General features: G+C 43.3%; 1 protein-coding gene and 1 long non-coding RNA gene across 3 annotated transcripts in view; one reads left to right on the forward strand and one right to left on the reverse strand.

Moving 5' to 3' along the window:
- The window catches only part of PLCE1 (phospholipase C epsilon 1), a 376,851-nt gene that overhangs the window by 221,542 nt on the left and 127,683 nt on the right, over positions 1-27,626 (reverse strand). Inside the window, exon 1 of one of the 2 annotated variants that reach the window (XM_018041370.1) lies at positions 27,189-27,332. The exons of the other annotated variant lie outside the window; for it this stretch is intronic. Within the exon in view, the coding sequence (XP_017896859.1) occupies positions 27,189-27,239 (51 nt within the window). The 5' untranslated portion in view covers positions 27,240-27,332. Of the gene's footprint in view, positions 1-27,188; positions 27,333-27,626 lie in introns of those variants that run through there. 2 annotated transcript variants of the gene reach the window in all.
- LOC108634027 lies at positions 10,929-14,814 on the forward strand. The gene is made up of 2 exons (XR_001917313.1): positions 10,929-11,013; positions 14,648-14,814. It is a non-coding gene; the product is annotated as an uncharacterized LOC108634027 (long non-coding RNA).

A 27,626-nucleotide genomic window follows, 5' to 3' on the forward strand; every position in this document is an offset into this window, starting at 1 on the left:
TGGTGTGCCCATCACACACCTGGAGTCATGCAAGGAACAAGGTGGTGTGCCAGACAACACGCTCATAGCTGCTTGTAAGTAGATGCAGAGAAACACCCATTCAGATACACACACACCTGTGCACCAAGAAGACTCCACAGGGCCTTGCTTTGATCTGATGGTCTTCCATGGTGATGCCTTAGCATGGTCACGAGAGCTCCTCAATAACCTCTCTCCATCCATCCTTCTAGCATCATTTTCCATTATCACCCTACCCGAACCCACTGCTCCTGCCAAAACGAGCTGCTTATTCTCCATCTCCCTTTGGCCCTACTGTCATGTGATAACTCTAGCTTCACATTCCTATTAGAAACCTACCCATTCCTTAAGGCAGTATTAAGGCTGCTTCTTAGAAATAACTGTATGACCTTGGGACAGTTACCTTCTCTACACCCAAGTTTCACTGAAGTAAACTGGGGATATTGGGTGGTGATTATTCATATATATAAAGCACACAGAACACTGTCTGGGACTCAGTGAGTTCTGGTCTTTTTTCACCCACTGGATGTCCCAGGACATCCGCATGGCTTCTGGCCCATCTTCCCCTGTACACTCAGATGCTACCTGGAATATAGGTGAGCGCTAAATGCCTCCAAGCAGGCTCTGCATCATTTTGCTCCCTTATTGCCCCCATTTTAAGCTCTTTCAAATATGAAAGGAATGGGTGGACAGCAAAGTTTCTTCTCTGCTGTTCCTAATTCACTTAGTGTGAAGTCCTCTTAGTGAAGCATAGTTGTGGCTTTTTAATTTTTTCAACAGCAGTTTTATTGAGATTCACCCATTTGAAATATACCACAAATGAATTTTGGTATAGTCACAGAGTTGTGGAAACATCATGGTAAGTTGCTTCAGTCGTGTCCGAGTCTTTGTGACTCGGAGCCCACCAGGCTCCACTATCTATGGGATTCTCCAGGCAAGAATACTGGAGTGGGCTGCCATTTCCTTCTCCAGGGGATCTTCCCGACTCAGGCATCGAACCCTGGTTTCTTTCGTCTCCTGCATTGGCAGGTGGGTTCTTTACCACTAGTGCCATCTGGGAAGCTCAGTACTAATTTCTAATTTTAGAACATTTTCATTACTGCAAAGAGAAACCCCACTTCCATGAGCAGTCACTTCTCACTTCTCTAACCTCTCCAGGCCTAGGTAACCACTAACATACCTTCTATCTCTACAGATTTGCCTATTCTGGACATTTTATATCATCACCTGGTTTCTGTTTTTAATCTTCACTCTTTATTGATTTTTTTTGCCTTTGTGGCATGTGGGATCTTAGTTCCCTGGACCAGTGATCGAACCCATGCCCCTGCAGTGGAAGTGCAGAGTTTTAACCACTGGACTGTGAGCGAAGTCCCCTTCCTGCTTTTTAAAGGGCCCAAACTCTTCTTTCATTCATCATTAATCTATTTCCTCAAAATACCCAGCCATAGGACCAGGCCTATGCTAGGCATCCAATAAATGCTCTGTTGAACGAAAACCAAAAGCTGAATGAAAATCAAAACAGGTTTGATGTAAACATATTTCTCCCTGCTCCCCGCCCCCCCCGCCAGTTTCTTTTTGGACCTTGCTGGTCCAAAGCAAGCTGGGGAAATAAATTAGGAGCAGTGGTGGTGTGTTTTTGTTTTTCTAAGGCATAGAAAAGCTTTGCTGAGTCTCCTTAACGTGAAATTCTAGTGCTGCTGCTGCTGCTGCTAAGTCGCTTCAGTCGTGTCTGACTCTGTGCAGCCCCATAGATGGCAGCCCACCAGGCTCCCCCGTCCCTGGGATTCTCCAGGCAAGAACACTGGAGTGGGTTGCCATTTCCTTCTCCAATGCATGAAAGTGAAAAGTGAAAGTGAAGTCACTCAGTCGTGTCCGACTCTTGGTGACCCCATGGACTGCAGCCCACCAGGCTTCTCAGTCCATGGGATTTTCCAGGCAAGAGTACTGGAGTGGGGTGCTATCGCCTTCTCCGAAATTCTAGTGCAGCGGTTCTCAAACCAGGCTGTGGCTTTGTGTCGCCTGAGAAACAAGAAGGCAGGAGCCCTGCCCATCTCCACCCCACCCCACAGGTTCTTACTTATCAGGCTACTGTGGGTCACATCAGCATCTTTTAAATGTTCCCCGATTTTAAATATGATTCTGTGAACAGCCAAGGTTGAGAACTCTCATTCCAACGGAAACAATCACTCTAAGCAAGAATAATTGGTTGAATTCCAGCCATGCCCAGAATGATACACAATCCAAGTTTTCAACCCTGTCTTCAGGGAAATAAATCTAAATTTTAAAGAAAGCAATAAAAACCAGAATATTCATTTCACTAAAATTTTCTTTATAGCCAATGTTACTATTAGACTGAACTAAATGAAATTGATGATTCTTGATTGTTTTGAGCTACAAAATGAAAATTTCATACTATTCAAACTAATCAAATGCATTTATTTCATGACATAGAAGATACATACAGTACTCAATCCTAACCGTTGACTTTCAAATCCATCTGTGCTTCATAAACTTTTAAAAAAGAGCATTTCAGGCTTTATTAAATATATATTTCTAGTAGTAGAGGGTGGAAAATAAATCCAAATAAAGCCATTATGGAAAAGAAAAGCACAATAACTCACAAACAGATAAAATAAACACCAACTTTATAGAAAACCTTCACTTTTTGTCATGCATTATTTCTGGAAAGCATGTTATAAAGCAGATTGTCATAAGCAAGTTATTTTCCCATAGGAAATGTCTTATGATTAGGGATTGTGTTCCAGACAGGACATCATATAAATCAGAGATATGATCCATAACAAGCCACAAAAACAAAGTTGCGACAACTATAAACATTTATAAACTTCTAAAATAATAAATCTTTTATTTAAGCACCATTAAATACCACAATTGTATTTCACCTATTCATTATTATACTGTTATTGTGAAAGGTAATTTAGCATTACCCATCAAAATACAAAAAGTGCATATTCTTTGATCTGCTTCTAGTGATCCTTCCTATAGAAAACCTAGCCTTCTCTTTTCTCCACTTACAGCACCAAGTAAAAAGGTCCCAGTCTAACACAGACGGCCAAAAGGCACATGAGAAGATGTTCAGCATCACTAATTATTCAGTTCAGTCGCTCAGTTGTGTCCGACTCTTTGCGACCCCATGAATCACAGTACGCCAGGACTCCCTGTCCATCACCAACTCCCGGAGTTCACTCAAACTCATGCCCATTGAGTCAGTGATGCCATCCAGCCATCTCATCCTCTGTCGTCCCCTTCTCCTTCTGCCCCCAATCCCTCCCAGCATCAGAGTCTTTTCCAATGAGTCAACTCTTTGCATGAGGTGGCCAAAGTACTGGAGTTTCAGCTTTAGCATCATTCCTTCCAAAGAACACTCAGGACTGATCTCCTTTAGAATGGACTGGTTGGATCTCCTTGCAGTCCAGGGGACTCTTAAGAGTCTTCTGCAACACCACAGTTCAAAAGCATCAATGAAAGAAAGCTCAGCTTTCTTCACAGAGAAATGCAAATCAAAACTACAATCAGATATCACCTCACACCAGTCAGAAAGGCCATCATTGAAAAATCTACAAACAATGAATGCTGGAGAGAGTATAGGGAAAAGGAAACCCTCCTACACTGTGTGTGGGAATGTAAACTGGTACAGCCACTGTGGAGAACAGTATGGAGGGAGGTTCCTTAAAAAACTAAAAATAGAGCTACTATATCATCTAGCAATTCCACTCCTGGGTATACATCTGGAGAAAAACATAGTTCAAAAGGATACATGTTCATTGCAGCAACAGTTACAGTAGCCAAGACATGGAAGCAACCTCAATTTCCATTAACAGATGAATGGAGAAAGAAGATGTGGTCCATATATACAATGGAACATTACTCAGTCATCAAAAAGAGTGAAATAATACCATCTGCAGCAACATGGATGGGTCTAGTGATTACTATATTAAGTGAAGCAAATCAGACAAAGAAAGACAAGTATCACATGGTATCACTTACATGGGGAATCTAAAAAGAAGGATTCAAATGAACTGATTTACAAAACAAAAACAGCCACACAGACTTAGAGAAGGAACTTATGGTTACCAGGGGGAAGATGTGGGATGGAGAGATCAGGAGGTTAGGAGTGTCACGTACACACTAGGATGTTTACAATGGGTAACCAACAAGGACTTACTGTATAACACAGGGAACTCTGCTCAATATTCTGTAACAAACTAAACAAAAAAAGAATTTGAAAAAGAATAGATATATGTATATGTATAATTGAATCACTCTGCTATACACTTAAAACTAACACAACATTGTTTTGCTTTTGTTTGGGGGGGGGTTTCTAGAATTTTTTAAAAGTTTATTTATTCTAATCAGAGGATAATTACTTTATAATACTGGGATGGTTTTTGCCATACATCAACATGAATTGGCCACAGGTATACCTGTGTCCCCCCTCCCCATCTTGAACCCCCCTCCCACCTCCCTCCCTACCCCGTCCCTCCCAGCCGTCACAGAGCGCTGGCTTCGCATGCCCTGCTTCATACATCAAACTCGCACTGGTCATCTATTTCACACATGGTAATGTACACATTTTCATGCTATTCTCTCAAATCATCCCACTCTCTCCTCCCACTAAGTCCAAAAGTCTGTTCTTTACATCTGTAATACAACATTGTTAATCAACTGTGCTCTAATATAATTTTTTTAAATATGAAAAGAAAGGGCGGAAAAAAGAGGCTCTCTGTCTATAACCAACCCTGAACAATCTCATTTCTGACTCACCACTGCCCTCAGTGTTCTCGCCCGGTCCTCCTCCTTATCTGAGGCTGTGCTCCTTCTAATGTACTTGAGAGCACTGTGCTGCCCTAGTTATGAGAACAATCCTGCTCCAAGTCAAGGGAAATTTAAGGAGCTTTAGCTCTTCGGTGCAATGGCACCCCACTCCAGTACTCTTGCCTGGAAAATCCCATGGGCAGAGGAGCCTGGTAGGCTGCAGTCCATGGGGTCGCTAAGAGTTGGACACGACTGAGAGACTTCACTTTCACTTTTCCCTTTCATGCATTGGAGAAGGAAATGGCAACCCACTCCAGTGTTCTTGCCTGGAGAATCCCAGGGACGGGGGAGCCTGGTGGGCTGCCATCTATGGGGCTGCACAGAGTCAGACACGACTGAAGCGACTCAGCAGCAGCAGCAGCAGCAGCAGCAGCAGCAGCAGCAGCAGCAGCAGCTCTTCGGTGCAGCCTCCACAGTCTCCAGTCCAGTGCATCTGTTTTCACTCCTAGCTGGGAAGTCAATCTTCTACCTCCTTCCTGTGACCTGAGCTGCAGGAATCTTTGTCCTTCCAAGTCTGCTCAGACTCTATCCTCATTCCATTTCTTCCTGCAAGGGGCTGAGGTCGTCTCCTAGAATCCTACCCTGTAACTGGAAGAAATCTTGCTACTTATTGCCACAAAGGAGTATTTCATGAATGAAAGAATCCCTAGGTTTTCCATCATTGTGCACAACTGAATGGACACTGCTTCATCTTGGTAGGTCTCCCTGATGCAGATGGCCCTTGGACTGCTGGACATTATGTCCTCCTTGTTGAAAACTGTATGCTGTGGGGCCAGCTCAGCCTGTGCGGCTTTGCCCAGCAGCTGCCTCCCTTTCCAAGGGTCTCCAGGAGCCCCTTCTCTCTCTGCCCCCTCTTCCTGACCATACTGACCTAATGCTTTACAAGTTTCCGGCATAACTCTCTTACCAAAACCCTCCAGATCAATCTCCAGACATTCTCTTTCTTGCCCCTCATCCCTCTGGTCTCTCTTTTCCTGCATAGGAGGTGGGAATTTGGGGAGTATCAGTACATAGTTATAGAACAGCAGTTCTCAGTTATTTTGCCCCTAGGGGACACTTGGGAAAATGTGGAGACATTTTTTGGTTGTCACAACTGAGGCATGCTATTGGCATCTAATGGGGAGAGCCCACTGATGTTGCTACATGGGAGACACAGGGCAGCTCCTGCCACAAAGAATTTTCCAACCCCAAACTGGCTGAAGTTGAGAAATACTGGTCTAGAAAAATCAAAGATGCCTTCGCAGCACTACAAACACAAGATTACCAACAAAGAAAGATAATGCTTCTGTTTTCAGTTTTAAAAAACTTCCCCCCAATTATAAAAATTCATGCTGAATATAGAAAAATTAGAATAAAGTAAAAGATTGCATGTGATACCACATCACTATATATTTTTGCCTAATTGTGACTGTATTAAATACAATCTATTTTTCTTCTTTTTCTTCATAACAATCAAACTGCTCTCTGTAATATTAAAAGACATCACTTTCATTGTACGATTCTTCCCAAGAACAAACCTCAGTGTAGTGCAATCTTCTCTTATTGGTGTAAATTTCAGCTGTTTCCTGTTTTCCACTACTATAAAAGTGCTTGTGATACACATATTTAAGCATAAAACTTTCTCTACATGGGTGGTTACTTCCTGGATGAATTTTAGAAAGGGTCTATACTCCTTCCATAATTTTTGCAATGCAAACCGAATTTGTCCAAGGAGTCTATCCAAAACATCGAAAGTCGTGTGAAAAGTTCTCCTAGATCCTGGCTCTACGCTGGTTTGAAAATACTCCAAACCTGCAACCAAAAGTGTCTCCATTTGAGGAACTTCAAACGAGTGGAAAAAAAAAACGGCTCCATCCCATTACTCTGAATAGAGCACTGCAGTGGATCATAAGGACAAGAACGGAAGGTCTTGTGATTTTTGGCACAAAGAGACATAATGTGCTCTTAAGATGGCAAGATCTACTGGTTACAGAGGCAAAATGATTTTACTTAGAAAGTCTGTCTTACAAGCATAAGACTTTTCTATTTATTAAAGCAGTTTACGTATTTTATTTTTATTTATTTTTTTGACTGTACTTTCTCTTTGTCTCAGGTATTCAGGCCTTTGGGAATGCAAAATTTTGACAAACATCTTTACAGCTGTTGTTGGGATAAATCCGGACCATTCTGGAACAAGAATAGATCAAAGATAAAATGTTTCTTTTTCCATAAAGACCCAGTTTTCCTCAGTTTTAACAGCTGATTAGAATATGGCTAGAGCTTCCCTGGTGGCTCAGTTGGTAAAGAATTTGCCTGCAATGCAGGGGCCCTGGGTTCAATCCCTGGGTCGGGAAGCTCCCCTGGAGAAGGAAATGGCAACCCACTGCAGTATTCTTGCCTGGGAAATCCTAGGGACAGCGGAGTCTGGTGGGCTACAGTCCGTGGGGTTGCAAGAGTCGGAAATGACTTCGTGCCGAAACCACCACCACTACTACAGAGAAGCAGAACTGAACTCTCACTCTCTTCCTGCTCCCAGACGCAAAGGAAAATTTACAGGTATATCTTAATAGAAAGCAAAGCAGTATGTCTTGATTTGTAAACTCAACGATGGCAGGGAATGGTATGACGCTGGCAACCGGAGGACCTGTGTTTCTACTTCTCTATGCCACTAGCCAGCCCCTGGCTCTGTCACTGACATTTGAAGGGTTCAGTTTCAAAAAAAGGAAATCTATCAAATATGAAACCATTTATGTGAAGTGTTTTGGAGATACAGTGTACTTCTCTAAATGCAATAACAGCACCAAGAGAGTTGTTATTGTGTTTTCCTGTGAATTGTCCTTTATGATGTCAACTCAAATACAGACAAAGAGAGAAGAGTCAGTATTGATCAGGTGAGCTGTGGGACAGGAAAGAAGCAGGAAGGTGTCCAGGGGGAGAATCAGTGGTTCAGAATCAGGCCTCATGGCAGGAACCAAAGTCTCCTCCAAGTCACAGGTCTATCACAGGATATTAGCAATGATGATGGGAGGCATAAAAATAACATACATCAGCAGCAGCTCTGACCACTGACACCCCCATTTCAGGGTTTACCTCACTGTAGGCACTCTGCTAAGTGCTTTACTTGCCATATTTCAATCAATCCTCATAACCACCCAACAGGAATACATGAGAAACATACACGAAACAGGCTTAGAGAGAGGTTCAGGATAAAATAAAACCTTACAGCTGCAAAATGGCCAAGCAGAGATTTCAACCCTTGTCTTCTGACTCAGAGCTCAAGGGAAAGACCGGGCAAGAGTAGGACTTAAACCAGGAACTGGGGAACAGCACAGGGGAGGCATGAACCTATGAGTCAGGCTGAGGCCAAGGCCTCCCTGACTCCTCCTCCTGGGCAAACAGCAGGTTTGCAGTTTGTAGTCCTGGAGGCGCTACAACAGCAGCTGAGCTCACACCCTGCCTGGGGCAGAGTCCGGTGGGGACTGGGAGGGCTTACGAATACACTGGGTTTGTTCCTCCAGTAACAGGGAACAGTTCCTACTGCTGCGTGGGCCCTCTCTTTCTTCCCCTCCCATGACCGGGGTCAGGAATGGACTACAAGGCCAGCAGGCCCTGGCCTCTTCTATGGAGAGAAGCAACGGTGGAGCCTCGATCCACAGGTAAGATCTGCTATGATGGGTTAGCCCCACAGCTCATCTCCAGTGAAATCAAATGTAATGACTTATTACTTCTTTTTTGTAACAAAAAATATTTTCAAGTGAAACCTCATGGAGAAGCAGAGAATTTATAAAAGATGAGAAGTAGAGCAATTCTGGTTTAAAGTGAGATGAAGAAAGTGCAGAATGCCCTCCTTCTACCCACCACTAACCTAAACACTTTCATGAACACTAGAGCCAAAAGCATGTTTGGACTCCTTAACATCAAGGAATGGTATGGACCTCCAAAATTCTAATTTTCTTTAGAAAGCCAGTAGCAGTTCATTACTTTGTCGTTTCCTAAAAACCTTTAAAAAACAAATCTATGTTTCCATTGGCACCACACTTGTGGCTACAGAGTCCACCACTTACTTGCCACTTTGAGAAGTACCTTTGTCTTGTCCTAGACTCGTTCTGCTCTAGCTCCAAGGGCTATCTTTGCTTCTTCCTAGTAGTTTTGCTAGGAAGTCTATTATGACTTTAGTAACTGTTCACATCCTCCTCTTTCTCTTTCCAGACAGAACATTCCTAAGCTGTTTAGTCTATTCTCACTGGAGGATTAAATTCAATAATGTATTGAAAGCACCAAGCGAGGGGGGTGGCACAAAGGGAGGGTCCAGCAAACATCATGCCTTTATCCCTCCTTTTCCATCCCCTTCATCAGTTAAAAGACTTTTCTCCTGTCTTGCCTTCCACTGTAACCCTCTGTTTCTTTCTTAATCATAAACATGGACGTGTTCTAAATAAGGCTGGGTGAGATGACAATGACATCTTCACCTACACAGCCAAACACTGATACTGCAACGTTGGGAAGATCAACTCCAACCAGCACCACATGACTCATCCTCACAGTCGGGAACACAGAGTTCACTCTTCTCTATGTAATCTCCAAGTTCCCTGGTAGGAAAATTGTAACCAATAAATCAAGGCCTGAATGAGGATCTCTATTTCCTTGTTGCATAACCAAGCAGGGTAGAGGGGTTGGGGGGAGACAGAAAGAGACAGAGAGAGACAGAGTTCACACAGGTAAGAAGAGAAGGGTCAGGGAGGGTTTGATTATAGCCAAACAGTGTAGGAAGACAAAATAACTTTTCTACAGAAAGAGAGGCATAAAGATCAGAGAACAGGAGTTCTCAGGATGGGAACTGTTAGGGAGGGAGCTAGTGCTCACTTCCTGAACTTGTACATGGAAGTAAGGAAAATCACAAAAACTTCAAGACACCATTAGCAGGAGGATAAATTGGCACAAAATTTCCAGAGGGCCACTTGTCAATATCCATCATAGTTTTAAGTGTATATACCCTGAGATCCAGCAACCACGTTTTTAGGAATCTAAACTGATAGAGATATTAACATCGTACAGATGAAAGCACAGTGATGCTCATTGCAGCTCTGTTCCTTTTTTTAAGGAAGTGTTCATGTTCATCATCAATGACTGATAAAATAAATTATGGTATATCTATACAATGGAATAGTAGGTAACAGTGAAAAAGAGTAAGGTAGCAATACGTGTAGTAAGAAGAAAAAAAAATCTCAAAAATAAAATAAATGAAAAAGACAAGTTGCAATATGTATAGTATCAACCATTTTAGTTTTAAAATAATATAACTATTCATTTAAACATAAGAGAGCCATCTAAAAGGATACATGTGGATTATCTCAATTTTTTGGAGAAAAGGACAATTGTCACTTTCTACTTTTGATATTTCTAGATTGTTGGAATTTGTAATTAAAAGTAAACTAAACAGGGGACTTCCCTGGTGGGTCACAGATTAGAACTTTGCCTTCCAGTGCAAGGGGGTGTGGGTTCGATCCCTGGTCAGGGAGCTAGGATCCCACAGACCTTGTGGTCAAAAAACCAAAACAGAAGAGAGACAGTGTAATATTGTAACAAATTCAGTAAAAGACTGTAAAAATGGCCCACATTAAAAAATTCTTTTAAAAAATAGAATAAACAGGAGAGCTAACTATGGCACAGTGGTTACGTGCGCGGGCTCTGAAGCCATGCTACCCATGTTCGAATCCCAGCTGTGCCTCATCCTAGAAGCAACAGGCAATTTAACCTGCGACTCATTCTCCTCATCTGTACAATGTCATTAATAATAGTATACTCACATTATAGAGTTTTTGTGCCAATTAAATGAGTTAATAGATATAGAGAGGTTAGAAGAGGCCTGACACTTATGAACACTCCGTAAATCGTTAGCCTAAAAGAATATCTTCTATGTTGCCATTTTAAATTACCAGAGGATAGAAGGGGGAAGGTGGGAAAAGATGAATGCCAGGTGATAAAAGGCCTCAAACACTAGGCTAAGGAGTAAGAATTCATTTATTCAGTAGGAAGTGAGGTCATTTATTCATTAAACAAATATTTACTATGTGCCTTTTACGTGCCAGATTTTGTTCCAGATGGTCGGGGCACATCAGTGAATGAAGCGGACAACAGTATTTTAGAAAAGGTCTGATGGAATCAAGACTGGCCTTTGGGGTATGATAGTTACATGTCTTAAAAATGTTTTATGTGTTTTGAGAGGAGGTGATCAGGAACACCAGGGCTGTCAGTGAGGAGGCCAATGCAGTGTTCAGGCAATGAGGGCCTGATACACAAAAAGGACGACCCCAGGTCTGAAACCTGGAAGAGGTGTCTAAGGGCTGAGAGGACAGACAGCCAATCCCTTGTGTTGGCAAGGGGGTGAGGCTGGCACTGCCAGGCAGGGAGTGGTGGCCAGAGAACCCCTGGAGACCAGCTTTTTAGAGTTTATCTCAGCTTCGGCCAATTCTGTTGGCCTGCAGTCAGGTGAGCTGGTTCCAGCCTCATGTTTACTACCATTGACTGGAGGAGCCCCGGAGAACCAAACTTCTGTGGGTCTCTGAATCCACATATAAATGAGGGTCACCCCTGATGATCTCCAGGTCCCCTGTCGACTCTAACATGCTACAGTTTTCATGTCATTCCAAAGAGGCAAGTGAATGGGACTTCCTTTCCTATTACCAGTGTATTATACACCAGTCACAAGAGAAACCATTAAAACGCAGGATTCAGATGTGCAGGATAATGTATGAGAAGACTGTTTACATTTTTATTCTTTTTGAGAAATTGCATATTGAATTTAAAGCCAAATGTATGTATCAAGGTCTGAAAACGGGTTACTCAAATAATTCCTTTCCATGCATGCAGCTGTTCTAAAGTATAAACCACACTCGTCCAGTAAAACCATCATCTGTTCTATAAAGAATATAAGCATTCATCTGGCCCTTATTTTTAGAGTAAGAGGTCAAATGCACAAAGGGTGAGATGTAGTTGAGTCCACCATGCCAGATGCAGACAGGGGCTGAAGGCCAATTATAAACCATAATATCTGAATTTGGGGGTATTTCAATGAGATGGCTTAGAAGATCAAAAGAAATGAGTTATTAAATATTGGAGTAGCCACATAGAAGCTGTGAAAAGCTCACGCTTCCCTCGTTCATTCATTCAACAGATTGCTCTCACAAAATAAATCACCAAAATAAACAGACTCTGACTCATTTCCCAATGCTTGTTGGAGTTTAGTTCTTTTTCCCTTCAGGGTCACGGAATGCGTGAACTTCAGGCTTACTCTCTGTGTGAGAAAAGTCCTGCATGAGGATAATTGACTTGATGTTAGAAGAAAATGTAATTTTCAACTATCCACAAGTAACCGGGACTGAAGCCAGGCTGCCTGAGCTTTGAGCCCAGCTCCACCAATTTCCCACCTAAGTGATTTCAGGTAAACCAGGGGTCCCCAGCCTCTGGGATCTAATGTCTGATGATTGAGGTGGAGCTGACATAATAATGATAGCAATAAAGTGCACAATAAATGTAATGCACTTGAATCATTCCCAAACCATCCTCCCCTCCCCAGCCCATGGAAAAATTGTCTTCCGTGAAACAGGTCCCTGGTGGGGAACAGCTGAACAACTACTGGGCTCTGTCCTGCCTCAGTTTCCCCCTCACAGGGTTGTGATGAGGATGTTACTATTGCTACATTGTTTGGAACAGCACCTGTTGTACAGTAAGCACTATGTACGTGTTTATAAAATAAATCTTCATTGCTGGAGACAACACTAGGCAGCTGAGAGCAGCCGCACACTGATTCTCTTAAAGGCTACTTCCTCTCTGCTTACACTACTCACTCATAAAAGTACCACGGAAAGCCATACATTAGACAAGACCAGGCTCAGCTGTTCTTCATTTTATTTAGGAAGGGCTGGGAGGAATTCACATTGAAAAACCTCCTGCCTAGACTGCTGAAATCAAAATGACACATCCCTTTAAAAAAGAGATATGAGTTTGTTGCAGAGATGAAATTAGAATGCCTTGGCATAGTGCCCGTCAGCTTCAGAGTCTGTCATTTCAGCCAAATGTTTGCTTGAGCTATTTGAACCTATTTATTCTTAGCTGTTCTGGTGTGTAAGTGACTGTGTGAGTGCATGTGTACGTGTGTGTACACACACACACACAATAGGGGGAAGGGTAAGATCTCAGGTGAGACAAGATGCTTCAATGCTTGAGTCTGGGTCATTCCAGCTCAACACTTCCAGCTGTTACCTACAATGAAATGTCTTGCGCCTCCATTACTGAAACTCAATAACGGTCTTGAAAACCTGGTCTTTGGGATGCTGTTTTCTAGACCATTATTCAAAGTGGTTGGGATAATTTGTCTTCATAAGGACTGTCCCCATGCATGCCAGCCGGAGGACTGCTGCCACTCACTGGCTGAGACACGACCTCAGGGCATCTGGTAGCATAAGTAATTAAGAGCAAACCTTGGATTCAGGCCCCAGTACATGCCCCAACTTTGCCACTTCTTATCTTGTGACCTTGAAAAAATATATCTGAACCTCTCAAAGCCTGTTTACCTATCTATAAAGTGGCGATAATAATGATAGCAGTATCTCTCTTATCACTTGCTCATGAGGCATAAGTGAGAATCCTCGGGAAGCTCAGCATGGTGCCTGGCAGCCAGTGCTCTTTAAACAGCAGATTTCACAGAATAGCAGTTCTTGTCCCAAACGCCCCAGGGAGATCTCAGGTGGGTTCATCTCTGGGTTGTGATGGGCAGTTTACAAGCTGGTTTTTATATTTGCTTTTAAAATCTCCAGTGAGAATTCTTTAAATCTGTGCCACCTACCTCCTCCACTGGTTTTCTTCTTTGCACCTTTTTTTTTTTTTTTTTTCCCAAAACAAACTAGTTATTTTAATGTCTGAGAGGTGGTCTATTGCTCATCAGAAGAGATTCCAGGGCTTTTTGTAGAAAGGACTTCATGTCAGGATGCTTTTTTCAAGGAGCTGCTTCCTGTTCTCTCTCCCCCTGGGACAGCCCCTGAAAAGAGCGAGGTTTCAAGTACCCTCCCCCACCGAGGTGGCAGGATGGGGGCCCTGGGAGCTCAGCCCAAGGCAATGGGGCAGAGAGCAGTCAAGAGAGCCTGTGGGTAAGTTCTGGCTCTGGTCCTTCCAATAACTAGCTGTGTGACCTTGGACAGGTCACTTAAACTCTCCAGGTTATATTGTCTTCATCTGTGATATGAGACAGCTGCTGCTGCTGCTGCTAAGTCACTTCAGTCGTGTCCGACTCTGTGCGACCCCAGAGAGGGCAGCCCACCAGGCTCCGCCATCCCTGGGATTCTCCAGGCAAGAACACTGGAGTGGGTTGAGCTAGCAATAGACCAAAAAAAAAAAAAAAAGGAATACAATTCTCCCAGGAGGATAAATAGTATAAACACTGTACTCTTCAATGATTATCAAAGAAACGCAAATTATAGGAATGCAAAGACATCATTTATTAAATTATTAAAATAAAATCTAAAAACAACCTTGCTTATTAGTATTTCTTTCCTGGGAACATGGCACATTGGTACAACTGATTGGGACTGGAAAAAATTCATATTGTGTCTCACAGAAGAGAAGGAGGAAAATGTATGTGAATCCTCATGTCTGCAAATCACTAGTTTTGAGGTTCAACCTCCTTGAGGTTCCATTGCCTCACTGGAGGAAAAATGGATAAAATGGGGATGATAAAGATAATGCCTATTTGCTGGGTTGTTGTGAGGCTTAAACTAATGTTGATAATGAACTTAGCTTAATGTTTGGCCCATTACAGCTGCTGCTGTTGTTCTGAAGATGAAGAAGTGATGATGAGGACGCCTGACTCCGCCTGGCTCATATTGTGACGCTGGTGTAGAAGAAACCTATTCTCTTCTTCCCTGGACTCCTTGTCAGAATGTGACTTCTCAGCAGGCAGGGCAGATAAATGCTCAGCTGCTTGGCCCACTTGTCTGGTTTCCTCAGGGATTCTGGCCCGTGCCCTCAGAGGTCCCCAGGCAACTCCAAGTACACACCCCCACAAACACATCCTACCACACACACACCCCACTACACGTCAGATGCTGGTCCTGCCCAGCTCAGCTGGCATTCAGTTCCACAAAGCCTCTGGTCTCGAAGGCCCTACCCGTTTAGCATCTAATGCCCGCTCTGTGCCACACAACTTCCAGGCAGACATGGGCAGCCCCTCCTGGGAGCTCAAGCTCTCTGATGCAGGTCTGTGGCCCCTGTCACATCTCTGTGCCAGCCCATGGCCACCGTATTTACCAAGAAACTCACCCCACCTGGTGGACGGGTCGAGGAGGGGCTCAGTCCCTTTTCTCAAATGCCCACTTGTTTCTGAGGAGCAGTTTTCTCTCCTTCCTCAGATTTCTACTGTGATTCATCTCTTGCTTTTTGGTAATTCAAGTTCAGGATTGACTTGAAATTGCTACAGTGCCTTTATCTACTCAATATCAAAGATGCTTCTTCTCAAATGGTTCCTTGAATTCTTTCTCAATAGCAGGTTATGTTTCTGTTCCCATTCTGCAACCTAATAAGGACTGAAATCTGTTTTCAGTAGTTGCTTGATTTTTTTTTTTTTCTCAGCTTTAAAAATAATTTCAGAGAGCCTCAGAACTGAGGCACTGACAGGAACTCAGGAGTCCTCACTTCATTCATGAAAGCACTGAGGGCCCTGAGACCCCCTCTGTGGGGGTCACACTGTCACTCAGGAGAGAGGAAGCAGACCACAGCCTCCGAAGAAGAGCTCCTTCTACCTCCTAGCCTGTCACAGGCCACCTCTCCTTGGTAAACGAGGCCTGGGCCTGCACTTCTCTCTGGAAAGACAGGAGGAGCCTGGCCACTCAGTGGAAACAGCTCCTTCCAGGCGTCCCACGTCTATCACCTGCTCATTCCTCTCTCTTACTTCCAGGTTTTTGTAAATGCTATTTCCTCTTCCTGGTAACTCTGGCCAAGTCACGTTCATTCTCGAGGTGCTTCCTTCAGGAAGCCCACCTGAACCTCCACATGAGGAACCCTCCCACATGCAGTGTCCCCACCAGCGCCCTGGACAACCCCCTCTAAGCTAACTGCTGCGCACCAGTCTTGAAACCGATCATTACCTTGCCTGGAGGTGTGCCTGCAGCATGAGGGCAGAGCAGATGTTGTTAACTCACACCAACATGTTAGAGACCTTTACAACACCCCACCTGCAGAGACCAAGGCGCTGAGCACTGGAAGTGGGAAAGAGTCCCCAGGGCAGTCTAAAGCCCAAGGAAAAGTGACTTGACAATTTTAGACCAAATGACCCTACTCTCAATTCTTCCAGATACCGAGAATAAACTTCTTACTCAAGCAAGTAAGGAAACAAAGTAACCAGGCCCAGATGAATTTGGCTCAGAAAGGTGAACTGACTTGTTCACGGTCACACAAGAGATTTGTCGCTGTTCTGGCTAGAAACCTCAGCATCACCTTTACCTCTTTCCCTCTCTTCCTCCCTAAACCAGGCAGCCAGTGATACTTTGGAACATGACTCAGACAGACACCCTTCTTCTCCACTCTAACTGCTTTACCCCTGGCTTTAGACACCTCACACTTGGATTGTTGCAGCAACCTCCTGGCAGGCCTCCTTTCTCTGACCCTTCTCCCTTCTGTGCAAACAGGTGAATTTTCTAAAATTCTAGGCTGCCAAGCTTGATGCTCACAGAAACGGCATTTTGAAACTCATCTGTTACACGCTTGTCTACTATGTTAGCGGACATAGCCCTCTCAGGAGTTCTTACGGCTGAGCTCCATCTTATTGCCTCAAACAGCTCCCGGTATGCCTTCTCTAGCTGTTTCAGAATAAGTCTGGTTATAGGAAGCCTGGAAGTTCCATCAGGCAGGGGCTTGTTGGTCCACCACTTAGCCCAGTGCTTGGCACACAGTTGTGAGTGCTCAGTAAATACTGGTTGAATGAATGGACTCATTAATGAACAAATACAGTGAGAAACATCCTTGATGTCACTTTTCCCTCCATATATGCAGTACTCGCCTCAGCAGAGGTCCTCATCTTGTCAATACAGTATCCCCCAGGATTTCCCTGGTGGTCCAGTGGTTACGACCTTATGCTTTCACCCAGGGGGCATGGGTTTGATCCCTGGTCTAGGTACTAAGATCCCACGTGCCACATGGCATGACAAAAAATAAACATTAAAAAAAATGGCATAAATTAATTTATATATATTTACATACTATATGTATTCCCCAAGTCCATGATAACTAACCCTTCAAGAATCTTTGTTGGGAGACTTTATTTGCATATCTAAATAAAAAGTATTCTAGGGTTTCCCTTTTCCCACATACACAGTGTAAACAGGCTTTGAGAAGTCGAATACTCTGAGCTTTGCCTCTGCCTACATGTAAATTTTATCTGGTCACCAGTGCTTCTGATCTTCATCATCTCTCCAAGGGGCAGGTAGCTGGGTAATCAGTGGGATCCTGTCAGGTGTAATCTTCTCAGTACTTTCTTATATAGGAGCCATAATGCTTTGTGGCTGACACGCTGTGTTAGCTGAGTGTTCAGAGAGAGTCCTCTTTACTATGTATTGCAGCTGTCTGCCTGACAGGGAAACCAGACTTGCTGATATGAAGTTCTTCTCTGAACTCACCTCCTGATGGGAGTTTCTTTCATTCCCGTGTCCAATACTCACACATTAAGTTCCTATTATTAATATGAGTCAACTCCATGGTAATGTGTCCCTCCTGGGGCCGACACAGTACCTTTTGATGGTTGTAGATTAGGCAACTTTTCAGCCTGCCTTTACAGACATTATGTTATTTCAAACCCAGGGCAACCAGTAGAGACAACCAGCTAGGGTTTATGACTGGAACAGCATTTTGCAAATGAGTCAGCTGGATAAGCAGGACAATGAAGGCCAAACAGCAAGTGAAAGACAGAGGTACTTAGAATGCAGGTCTCCTTAATTCTGGTCCTGGCCTCTGGAGCATCATTCCGTGCTGCCCACAGGAGCAATAGCCAAGACGCCCGGGAGAGTGAAGAAAGCTAGCATCTCTGGCTGAAGCAATGAAGTGATGGTCTGCATAAGGATGAATCAGAATCACAGGAAACCCCTGAGGACAGCTCAAGGTGACAGCCTCACTTTTAGACCTGGAGATCCCTCAAGTTCCAGATCTGCCTTGCAGCCCAAGAAGATCCTGATCAGCCTGTCTTAATGGCACACGAGCTGGGCCACAGCATGGCCCACGGCCTGGGTGGTTTCCCCAAGATATGGAAATAGAAGGAACGTGGGCTTGGAATCCAACAGGTGGGTTGATATCCTACCTGTTCCTCGTAGTAGCTGTGTGAAATCAGGCCTGTGACTCATCTGCAAAATGTAGATGACATCACCCACTAAGTAGGGTTCTCTGAGAGGATCAGAAGGAATATCCTATATGAAAGCAGTTAGTATGGTGCCATGCCTGATTGCTTCCCTTTCCCCCTCTTCGAGTGCCTATTGCTCCTCTCTGAGACAGCCCTGAGGCTGTGGCACACAACAAGTGCTCAACGTTAATTACTGTTATTAAGGAATGGAAAGGCCCACAAGGCATAGAGACAATTAAGGAGCCCATAGTAGAGGCAGGCTGTAAAGCGAATGGACCCAAAGGAAAGACACAGAGTACATCTTCCTCGAAGATGCGTGAACCCTTGGGGAGACCCAGCAGGTGACTCACAGCCCTTTCATGGCAGAAATCAAAACCAATCTCTCTAGAAAAGAATCAGTTACAGATAGGGTAGAAGGAAGAGGGGGGCATTTAAAAGGTTTAAAAATATTCTTTGTTAAAATAGCTGATGAAACAATCTATAGTTATTAACAACTGGAAACAATTTCTAAGTTAGCCATTGGATAAGTTTTCAGCTAACAAGTTTAAAATCTTGCTCTAATTGAATTATATTTAGCTAATCAAAAACAGACATTAGAAGGACTTCCCTGGTGGTCCAGGGGCTAAGACTCTGGGTTCCCAACGTAGGGGGCCTGGGTTCGACCCCTGGTCAGGGATCCCACATGCCGCAAATATAACCTGGCACAGCCAAATAAATTTTTAAAAAACACATTAGAGCTGAAATTAGAATTCTACAGACAATTCAGCAGGAAGGGGACTGGATACCCACTTCTTCCCTTGCACTTGTGACCATTAAGCTAAGTATCTTTAAACCAACAGCACTCCTTACCTGGGGGCAGCTGCATGCATGTAAGCACAGCATCCAAAAGGCATTAACCTGCTGATGAAGCTGGTGTGTGAAATGCTACCTCTTGGGCAATGATCAATACACTAAAAGGAGTGTCTACTACCCATGAGTAACCACCTAACTGGCCTGGGACTTCCTCCCTCTGTTATTCACTGGAAGGACTGATGCTGAGGCTGAAGCTCCAATGCTTTTGCCCCCTGATGTGAAGAGCCAACTCACTGGAAAAGACCCTGATGCTGGGAAAAATTGAGGCTAGGAGAAGAAGGGGGCGACAGAGGACGAAATGGTTGAATGGCATCACAGACTCAATGGACACGAGATTGAGCAAGCTCCAGGAGATGGTGAAGGACAGGGAAGCCTAGTGTGCTGCAGTCCATGGGGTCACAAAGAGTCGGTTGCGAAGAGTTGGACATGACTTACGACCAAACAACAGCCACCGCCACCCATGAGTAACTAAGCTGGCTTAGGACTTCTTCCCTCTGGATGCCAGACCTGGCTTTTCCCTCAGCCTGCAGCTCTTCCCTTCCTGACCCTACTTCTCCAAACCTTCACCTGAGGGCTACTCACCCTGCCAAGTCTCCTGATAGGACTTCCTCCAGGAAACCTCCCTCCCCGCCAGGTCTGGGTGAAGGGGACTGAGCAGGAGCTCCTGAGATCACTGTTCTTCCTTATCCTACATTACTGCAGAGATCCTCAGCAGAGATGGTTCCACCTCCCAGAGGACATGAGGCAGTATCTGCAAACCATTCTGTGCGTGTGACTGGATGCTTCTGCCATCTAATGCTGCTAAGCATCCTGCAATGCACAGGACTGTCCTCCCAACAAAGAACTGTCCAGCCCCAAACGTCACCCGTGCCAAAGTTGAGAGACCCCGCTCTGCTTTAGTGTGACTGTTTACTTGATAATCTTTCTCACAGTGGTTGTCTCATTCAAATCCTCAGTACAATGCCTGACACATCGTACTCAAAAACGACCCGTTAAATGACTGTACGACTTTCCACCTCAGCTTCCATCTCTTGTTTACTGCTGCTTGCTTTGACCCTGATCAACTCCCTGTACAGGTCTCACCTAGTACAACTTCTAACCTAGTACAACTTCTGACTATGTTTTGACTCTGGCCAGGCCCCTCCCCGCACCAGGCCCATTTTACTCCTGCTCTATACACTAGAGAGGGTTCCCAGGTGGTGCTAGTGGTAAAGAACTTGCCTACCAAAGCAGGAGATGCAAGAGACGTAGGTTTGATCCCTGGGTCAGGAACATCCCCTGGAGTAGGAAATGGCAACCCATTTCAGTATTCTTGCCTGGAGAATCCCATGGACAGAGGAGCCTAGCAGGCTACAGTCCACAGGGTTGCAGAGTCGGACATGACAGAAGCAACTTAGCACATAGACTAGAAAACTGTAGCACAGCAAAGAACAGGGCATCCGAACTTCTCAGCGAGCACAGCTAGACAAAGTCAAGACAGCGAGAAAGGGGAGAAGGCCTGAGCCAGCTGGGCGCAAGGCCAGACCACCAGGCAAATCGGGCAGCTGGACTGTGCAGTTAGGGGCTCAAAAGCTGATTAGTTTCCAAATCCTGCGAATGCCTTCTATTTAATTAATGGACAGTGAGCGTCCATTTCCGAGGCTGCAGGAATCTTCTCCCCCTTAAACGAAGCAGAACTGTATGATGAATACTTTCTCGAAACCCTGAGTCACTGCCCATTTGTTTCTTTCTGCTTTAGCTCCTGAGTTCACATGAATAATTATAAGCTTATTTTACATGATCGTAAGGGGCTGGGTAATTACGGCAATTTCAAGAATGAAACATTCACAAATCTTTCAGGACTGTGACATCAGGGTTTGGGAATTCAAAAATTGCTGCTGTCTTTATTTCCTTATTTATCATATTTCATATTTTACTTATATCTATGATAATTAATTTTCAAATGAAGTAGTAAAGCCAGGCATCTTTTCCAGACAACAAAGGCTTAGGGAATTGCTGGGTTTTTGAAGCTAAAGATTGGTTGCTTTAACCATCAGCCCCATAATTTCACCTTTGAATTCCTTTAGAACTCTTGGATGAATGCCGAGTTGTCTCGGTTATTTATCCACATCCAGTTTGTCAACTGGTCTAGAACATTCTGTGCATCCACCACTACTTGATCTAGTACCTCTGCTTCTAAAGATGATTTAAGAGTGTTATTCACTTTGATATATTTTTTCTGAAAAGATCAAGGCAAATAATTTATTATGCCTGCTGGCCCTCTTTCACACATCCGAAGGAGTTTTCCGGTAATCTACAAAGGTTCTACCGGTTCTCTGGCTGGCTCTTTCACTCCAGTTACTTTAAAAGGCTTTCTTATTTTTGCTTTAATGTCTGTTTCTTACGGATGCCCCTTAAATTATACATGGATCTTCTTCATGGGCTTCCCAGGTGGATTTCTCTGTTCTTTCAACTAACTTCCTATTTTTCCTGAAGATATCTATTTCTTAGGGATATGTCTTGCCTTGAGCAATCCTCTTTGAGCTGCATCTGTAAATAGAGATTATATGGGATTGCAAAGAGTCGGACACGACTGAACAACTAACACTAGGGCTACTGGGGGGCGGGGGCAGTTTCCCAGATGCTGCTGGTGGTAAAGAACTCACCTGCCAATGCAGGAGACATAAGAGACACAGGTTTGATCCCTGGGTCAGAAAGATTCCCTGGAGAAGGAAGTGGCAACCTACTCTAGTATTCTTGCCTAGAGAATCCCATGGATAGATAGAGGAGCCTGGCGGGCTGCAGTCCATAGTGTCACAGAGAGACACGACCGAAGCAACCTAGCATACACAAGGAGGGCTATGAGTCAAATGCAGGAAGGTACGTGGAGAGTTTTGCCTGATGCCTGGCACAGAATAAGTGTTTAGCAAATGTTTATTCTTATTCTTAGTCAAAGGTAAGAAAAGGAAGCTAGTTCTTCTCAACCCAACCTACTAAATGGTTTTATGAATCTTGTCATACTTTATGCTTCCCCATAGGTGTTAGCAATGTTTTTTAAAAATTAGTTGGCAAGATTCTTGAGGTTTATGATATTTTTTCATAATCACTATTCACATTTTTCTCATTTCTCCTTTTACATTTACATTATCTTGGTTTTCTATCCTTGCACCAGACCCTTAATCTTAAACTTATTAGGATCATTGAATCACAGTGTTCACACACAGATGCTTCCTGCACCTTCTACGGTGCTTGTCTTCCTTTTCTTCTGTAAAATCATTAGTAAAGGAAATAATCATTTGTCCTAATTCATCCCAGAGAGGTATTTTGCCAATCTACAAGCAAGTAAACACCCTCATTATTACTAATTGGCCCAATTTTTTTAGCTCGGCCAGTCCTACTCCAGCCTCCAGCTCAATCTCATTATCCTTGTCAGGTGGCCCATAACTCCTTTCTACTGCCATATTTTCATTAACTGTTGGCTATTTCTACCCACTAGGCATTTCCTGATGGCATTTTTATGCTAAGGCTCCTTGGATTTCTCCACTGCTCTGAAAATCTGTTTCATGACCCTAGTTTCCTACCCTTCTTTGCCAGATGTCTCATGAGAGCCTTTGGTTTCTAAGAAATTCAACAGCCCTGCATTCTGCTCTTATTAGGACCCTCAAAATCCACCTGTTTCATGGATGGTCTGTACTACAGCTATCTGTCTATCTGTCTATTTATCTATCTATCTATGATTATGGCTCAGCAGTGATTGCAAAAGTTTCTGATCTTCAGCTTCCTTCTCAGCTTCCCAAATTAGACTTTAGAACCTGGCTGTGGTATGCTTTCAAGTTATGGTGCTGGCACCAAAAAGGAGAGTTTGGCATGTAACTCACAGGGCACGCACAGGACAGCTTCCAGCAAACTGATTTCCTATCTCTGTTTCATCATTTTCACCAGATGGTCTTCATTCGATTTGTGCCAGGGGACCATGACTCCGTTTGCCAACCATTGCTAAATAGTTCTGGAATGCCCCAAGGCTTCCCTGTGTCCTGCACCTGCCTAAGCCCGCAGTGGTTGCCACAGTTCTTTCTTCATGGGTGTGATCTGCAGACCCCACTGGATCCCTAAGCTAGACTGACCCCAATGGAGAAATCACTGAACAGACATAGTTTCTGGTAAAACCCCTACCCTCTCCAGCACACACACACACACACACCTGACGCTTCTCTGTACATCTTCATGTTGCAGGTGAGCATAAGGAAGTTATTCGTATTCGATGTCTCAGCACTTTGAATTCAGCTGGCACCCAGTGGCCAAGCAAGTCAGGGTGTGAAATGAACATGAAATAAAACACAGTAGGTGTTTTACCTTTTTGTTCTTCTTATAGCAATAGCTCCTTTGAGAAATGGCAGAAGTGGGCGCAAAAAAACAACTGCTTATATTTTATTATCTAACCATATAACACTGTCTATGGGGGGTGGGTCCCCATGTATGGGAAAGCTCTTTATCAATGTACCATGCTGGACTGTTAGAGTTGTATCACCTTGAACAGCAAACTCCTTGAGGGCAAGAACTATATTTCCCCCAGGGTATCTCCTGGTCCTCCTAAACTATGACCTACACCAAGAAACCATCTAAGCCAACTGAACATGAACTGGAAGGGCTCCATCTGTACACCCAGTTATCACTAAGCACCTACATGTCATAGTCTTCCCTTTCTCCCCTTCTCCATCCCCATCCTGGGTTACTCACCTCCTTCCCCAAGAATCTCTACATTATCTAAAGCCTCAAAAAGGCAGGGACTGTCTGTCCAGCCCACTGCTGTATCTCAGAGCCTAGAAGTGTGTGCCACAAAAGGTCCCCAGTAAAATGGCTTGAGCCAATACATCAATGAGAACAAACCTGTTTATAACCCAGGCTGGTGTCATGGGCAACACTCTGCCCAACACCAAAGTGTGACCTGGATTCTTTTGTGTCAAGCAGGGCCACCTGCAGCACATGCCAGAGGACAGGCAGATGTGGCAATACTCGTAGGGAAGCAGAGATGAGTGGGGGCAGAGATGGGTCATTTTTCGAGGATGTGTGTGTGTGTGTGTGTGTGTGTGTGTGATTGCAGTAAATGTTTTCAAAATCACAACCAATAAAGAGATTTTTGGTGGAGGCTGCTGTGCTCACTTTAACTGATGATTGTTGTATGCCGTAATCGAGCCTGGAACTCACAGCAGCCCACCCATAAAGCAATGCCCTTCACACAATGCAGCCATTCACACAGACTATCTGCCACTATCACTACCCTTCTCTCTACCCCAATGCTGATTACAGGTATGTGATTTTATCTGCCAGCATGGTTCTCTCCCAAAGGGATAGTGTGGCTATTCATTGCAACTGCAACCATTCTGAAAACTAGAAAAGAGAAAGTGAAAAATGGACACAGAAGAAGAAGACCTTCACTTGTAGCCAGCACACATCAAAGTGTTGTCTTGGCAGGTGGCAACATCCCCTGGGAAACTGCTAGAAATGCACATTTAGGGGCCCAACTCCAGTCTCCTAGATCCAGCATCTCTGGGGTGGAGCCCAGGAAAATGTGTTTTATCTGGCAGCAACACTGCAGGTGTTTTGAGAAACAAGGCTTGAAAGCACTGTTGGCTGATTTAAAGAATTCTCGACATTGCCTAGAGGAGGAATGGGAGTCTGGGGTCCACGGAGGAGACTTTTTATTATTTTTTTGGTATTGCTTACATTTTTTCATGAGAATGTCTTACTATTTCAACAAAAATTTTTAAAAAACACACACAAATAAATGGAACTTTTATCAACAGCACACCGGGATGGAAAGGACAATTCATGGCAACCTCCTAGGAGGTTCCTAGTAATTATTCCCCAACTGTTTACCTGGACAATTTCCCCTCTATTCTACATGACAGATAAGAAGGAAGAAGGTAGAATGATGATAAAGTAATACATTGACAAAATTATATTTTGTTTCTTGACAAAAATATAACAAAATATATTTTGTTTAATATTTCTAAAACTATTAGAGGACTAAAGTTATCCCTTAAGAAGATAGCAATATGACCATAAGTCAAGTCGGGACAACATCAGGGTTAACCATTTCCAACTATACAGCATGATTTTTTATTAACTCAATTATGAAAAGTATTTGTAACAATAGCATGCCTAGATTCTCTAATAACCAGAAGAGAATGAACACAAAACAATTAAAGAGTTTGCGTGTTTAATCCTTGGCATGATTCTTTTTTTCCTAAAGATTACAGCTGCTCTCACACCTTCTCAAATTGAGCCATCAACCTGCTTTATTATTAGCCATCCCACTAAGAGAAACACAGTCGATGCAGTGTTTGGTTAAAGCAATACAAAATGCTAGAGATTCTCCTGCCAGTCTGTCTCCCAAAGGAAGAAACAGGGACTGCGTGAACTAAAAGGGCTCCTCAAGCAAAAATGGCAGAAACAGTTGTGTATAGAGACCTCCCTGCTACAGGGTCAGAGTCCTCCACATTGAACAAAAACATTTTATTTTCAATAAATCATAGAGCCCAAGAGTTCCTATCGGCAATATTTTGTAACAACGCACGTGGAAAAATAATTTGAAAAAGAGTGTATATAAGTAAATCACTTTACTGTACACCTGAAACGAACACAACATTATAAATCAACTATACCGCAATAAAAAATAAATAAATAATTTTAAAAAACAGTTCCTGTGTCTATCTTTCTGCCACAACAAGCACCAGGCATTCACTCCTACGAAGACGCCCACACTCTCATGGTAAAGAGGAGTGTCAAATGCCCCCTCTTCTCACTTTGACAACTCTACACTACTTTGGACGCAAGAAAAGTGAGCTTGTGTCAGGAAATTGACATGAGTTCTCATGTTATTTTCATCCATCCACAAAGGGTGTAGAAAGCATAAAAACTTAATTGAAAACTTGAGTCCCAATAATACTCATAAAACATCATATGCTCTTGAAAGGGGTTGTAGAAATTCAGAGATAGAGTTATGTGAGCCATTTCAAGAGTAGTCTTCATAGCTTGAATTCCTTAAACACAGTACTTTGCAATGAAGTTAGCCAAATACAGAGAAACAAAACAGTTTTCAAGTTTTATTCTGGGTTATTTTTAACCCCAGATTTTTTTTTTTTTAAAGAAAAGGAACAGAATTTGGAATTGAATTGGTGCTGAGCAGGAAACTACTCTTTCGGTTATTTCTTGAACTAATCTTATCAAAGGTCCAACATGTTCTCAATGTTGGTGAATAAATAGCTTAACCACACAGATGAACTATGGACACTGACACGGAAAAACATTTTCAATAAGGTATATTTAAAGCATTAAAAAACATGTAGCTCATTTCAACCAGGGATGCTATCAAACATGACTGAACTGAACTCTTAAGTATACTTTAAAATTAGTTATACTAAGCCTATTCCTTACCACAATCGTATTCACAAAAGCCAAAAGATTAAAAAGAAAATCAAATCTGCAAAAGGAAGATCAACTTATTCAAAAGCTAGCACTCTGAAGACTATCCTGAATCAGAAGTTTTCATTAAACTAGATGTTGATACAGACATTAACACACCACAGGCCATTATAAAAGGAAGGAAAACAAATATCTAATACACCCCCAGGATTCCTTTCAAAATCTTGTAGATTAAAATGCACAGCAATCATCTTAAAGCTATGCCTTCAAAGGAAGAGAAATTTGCATCTCTAACTGTTCAGTATTTTGGGTTAAAACATTTTAGAAACGCCTTTAACTAGGGAAGAAACTTCCCTGATCCTCTTTGTGAAATGTCTCAGAGGAATTGTGTTTTGGCTAACACTGCACATCGGTGTGAGAAAAGGAACAGTCCCCAGATTTCATGCATTAAGAACGTCAGGGGACTTCCTGGACAACAGGAGCCCTTACCTGGTCTTCTTTAAGGCTTCAGCATCCACATCCATCCTTTAATAAGGTAAAACTGGGCACTGCAGAGAGAGGGAAGAACCAAGCAACCCTCAAGGCAGACTGAGAGCGTGCAAAGCCCCAGCTGACAGCCTGCTTCCCTCTCCTGAGGCTCTCTGCCTAAGAGGCTGCACAGAAACCAAGCCCGGTGCCAAATCTTAATCCTTTTGCAGAATCTCACATGGAGCTGCCTCACCTCTTCCATTCCCGCAAAGCTTCTTCCTGCTGCACTTCCTTCTGAAACCATGAATCATTGCAACGATCCACCGAGTGAAGCCCAATCTCAAACTGTACAAAAAATCCTGTTACATGCGGGGTGATGAATGTTTACATTAGCCGAAATGAAATGATGTAATATCTAGAATCAAGGGAGGGCCCCCATCCAGAGTCAGGGCATTGTAAGAACTGCTATGAAATACGATTTTTCTAAATGGGGAAAAAAAAAATTACTCTGGGGTTTTATGAATCTAGTCTCTGTAAATTTAGGATTATTTGGATTGTTCTGGTCTTACTGAGAATGAGCATGCTTTCCAAACAGAAATTCAGAACTTTTCAGTTACTTAAAGCTTTAGTTGAAAAAAAAAAAAAAAGGAGCAGACAGAATCCAGTGCATTCGTGTGCAAAGAACCTGGTA

This window comes from Capra hircus, chromosome 26 (genome assembly GCF_001704415.2).
Source record: "Capra hircus breed San Clemente chromosome 26, ASM170441v1, whole genome shotgun sequence".
Lineage (NCBI taxonomy): Eukaryota > Metazoa > Chordata > Mammalia > Artiodactyla > Bovidae > Capra > Capra hircus.